The sequence below is a fragment of the Haliaeetus leucocephalus genome, unplaced genomic scaffold, assembly GCF_000737465.1.
Source record: "Haliaeetus leucocephalus isolate CR32 unplaced genomic scaffold, Haliaeetus_leucocephalus-4.0 Scaffold752, whole genome shotgun sequence".
In the NCBI taxonomy this organism is placed as follows: Eukaryota; Metazoa; Chordata; class Aves; order Accipitriformes; family Accipitridae; genus Haliaeetus; species Haliaeetus leucocephalus.
In genome coordinates, this window is record NW_010973188.1 from 911,083 (window position 1) to 912,374 (window position 1,292).

General features: G+C 38.0%; 1 protein-coding gene across 1 annotated transcript in view; it reads right to left on the reverse strand.

The window, feature by feature from the left end:
* DNAH8 (dynein, axonemal, heavy chain 8) overlaps positions 1–1,292 on the reverse strand; it is a 154,877-nt gene that overhangs the window by 19,389 nt on the left and 134,196 nt on the right. The window contains exon 81 of the mRNA XM_010581130.1: positions 667–740. Within this exon, the coding sequence (XP_010579432.1) occupies positions 667–740 (74 nt within the window). The remainder of the gene's footprint in view (positions 1–666; positions 741–1,292) is intronic.

A 1,292-nucleotide genomic window follows, 5' to 3' on the forward strand; every position in this document is an offset into this window, starting at 1 on the left:
CCAAACTGGCCAACAGGGTATTCCATACCATGTGATGTCACATCTAGTATAGGAACTGGGAAGTGGGGGCGGGGAATCGCTGCTCGGGGACTAGCTGGGTGTTGATTGGCGGGGAGGGGGCAATTGCGCTGCGCATCATTTGTATATTCCAATCCTTTCATTATTGCTGTTGTCATTTTATTAGTGTTATCATTATCATTATTAGTTTCTTCTTGTCTGTTCTATTAAACCGTTCTATCTCAACCCATGAGTTTTACTTCTTTTTCCCGATTTTGTCCCCCATCCCACTGGGTGGGGGGGGAGTGAGTGAGCGGCTGCGTGGTGCTTAGTTGCTGGCTGGGGTTAAACCACAACAGTCCTGCAGGATAGAACTAGGACATGATGTCCTTTTACCCTTGGTTAACAGCATAGTGATAAGAAGGGAACGTGCTACCTTTGCAAAGCTGCTCAATATCACTGCTGCCAGAAGTATTTACTTGGACTCCGCTGGCATGCATGTCCCACAGTGGAATTTTTTTAAGCTCAGGCACTCAAGGAGACTTGTCTACCCTGAGATATGCCTGATAGTAAGGTGAAAGTGCAAAATATTAAAGATTGCCTGCAAAAGAGGTGTAAAAGAATACTAAAACAGACAATCAACTTACATTGCAGTGTTTTTTTCCCCACCTGTTGCATTGACATCTGTATGATTTTGCGTGCATGAACTTCTTGTCCTTGACCCATAGAGATGGTCCGACATTCTACAACATATTTGACAATATATGATTAATGAATTTACCTTCTTGAGAAAAAGTAAGAATTCCAATTCAGTCAAAAAACGCAGTGATATAAATACAGCATAATTAAGGACATTTTTATGCAAAAATATATACTTATGAAAGTAGAATTCCTTCACCATATTATGCTACTATGTATAATTTTTCTAAACATCAAAACTTTGTAAAATAACATTAAAATATACATCCACAATATTTACAGTGTTTGTAGAAGTGAAAGACTGTGACTAACATTATTATTGTCTATGGGAATTTGTGCCAAATTTTAATGAAGTAAGCCACAGCATTTGAAATATGAACCTAGATTTTTCTTTAAGTGTAGATAATGAAGCCATATAAATGACCACAATGCATAACTGTAATATTGCATTAGTGAACATATTAATGTGACTAACATAACAGAATCATAGAATCATTTAGGTTGGAAAAGACTTTTAAGATCATCAAGTCCAACCATTAATGTAGCACTTCCAAGTCCACCACTAAACCATGTCCCTAAGTGCCACATCTACACAT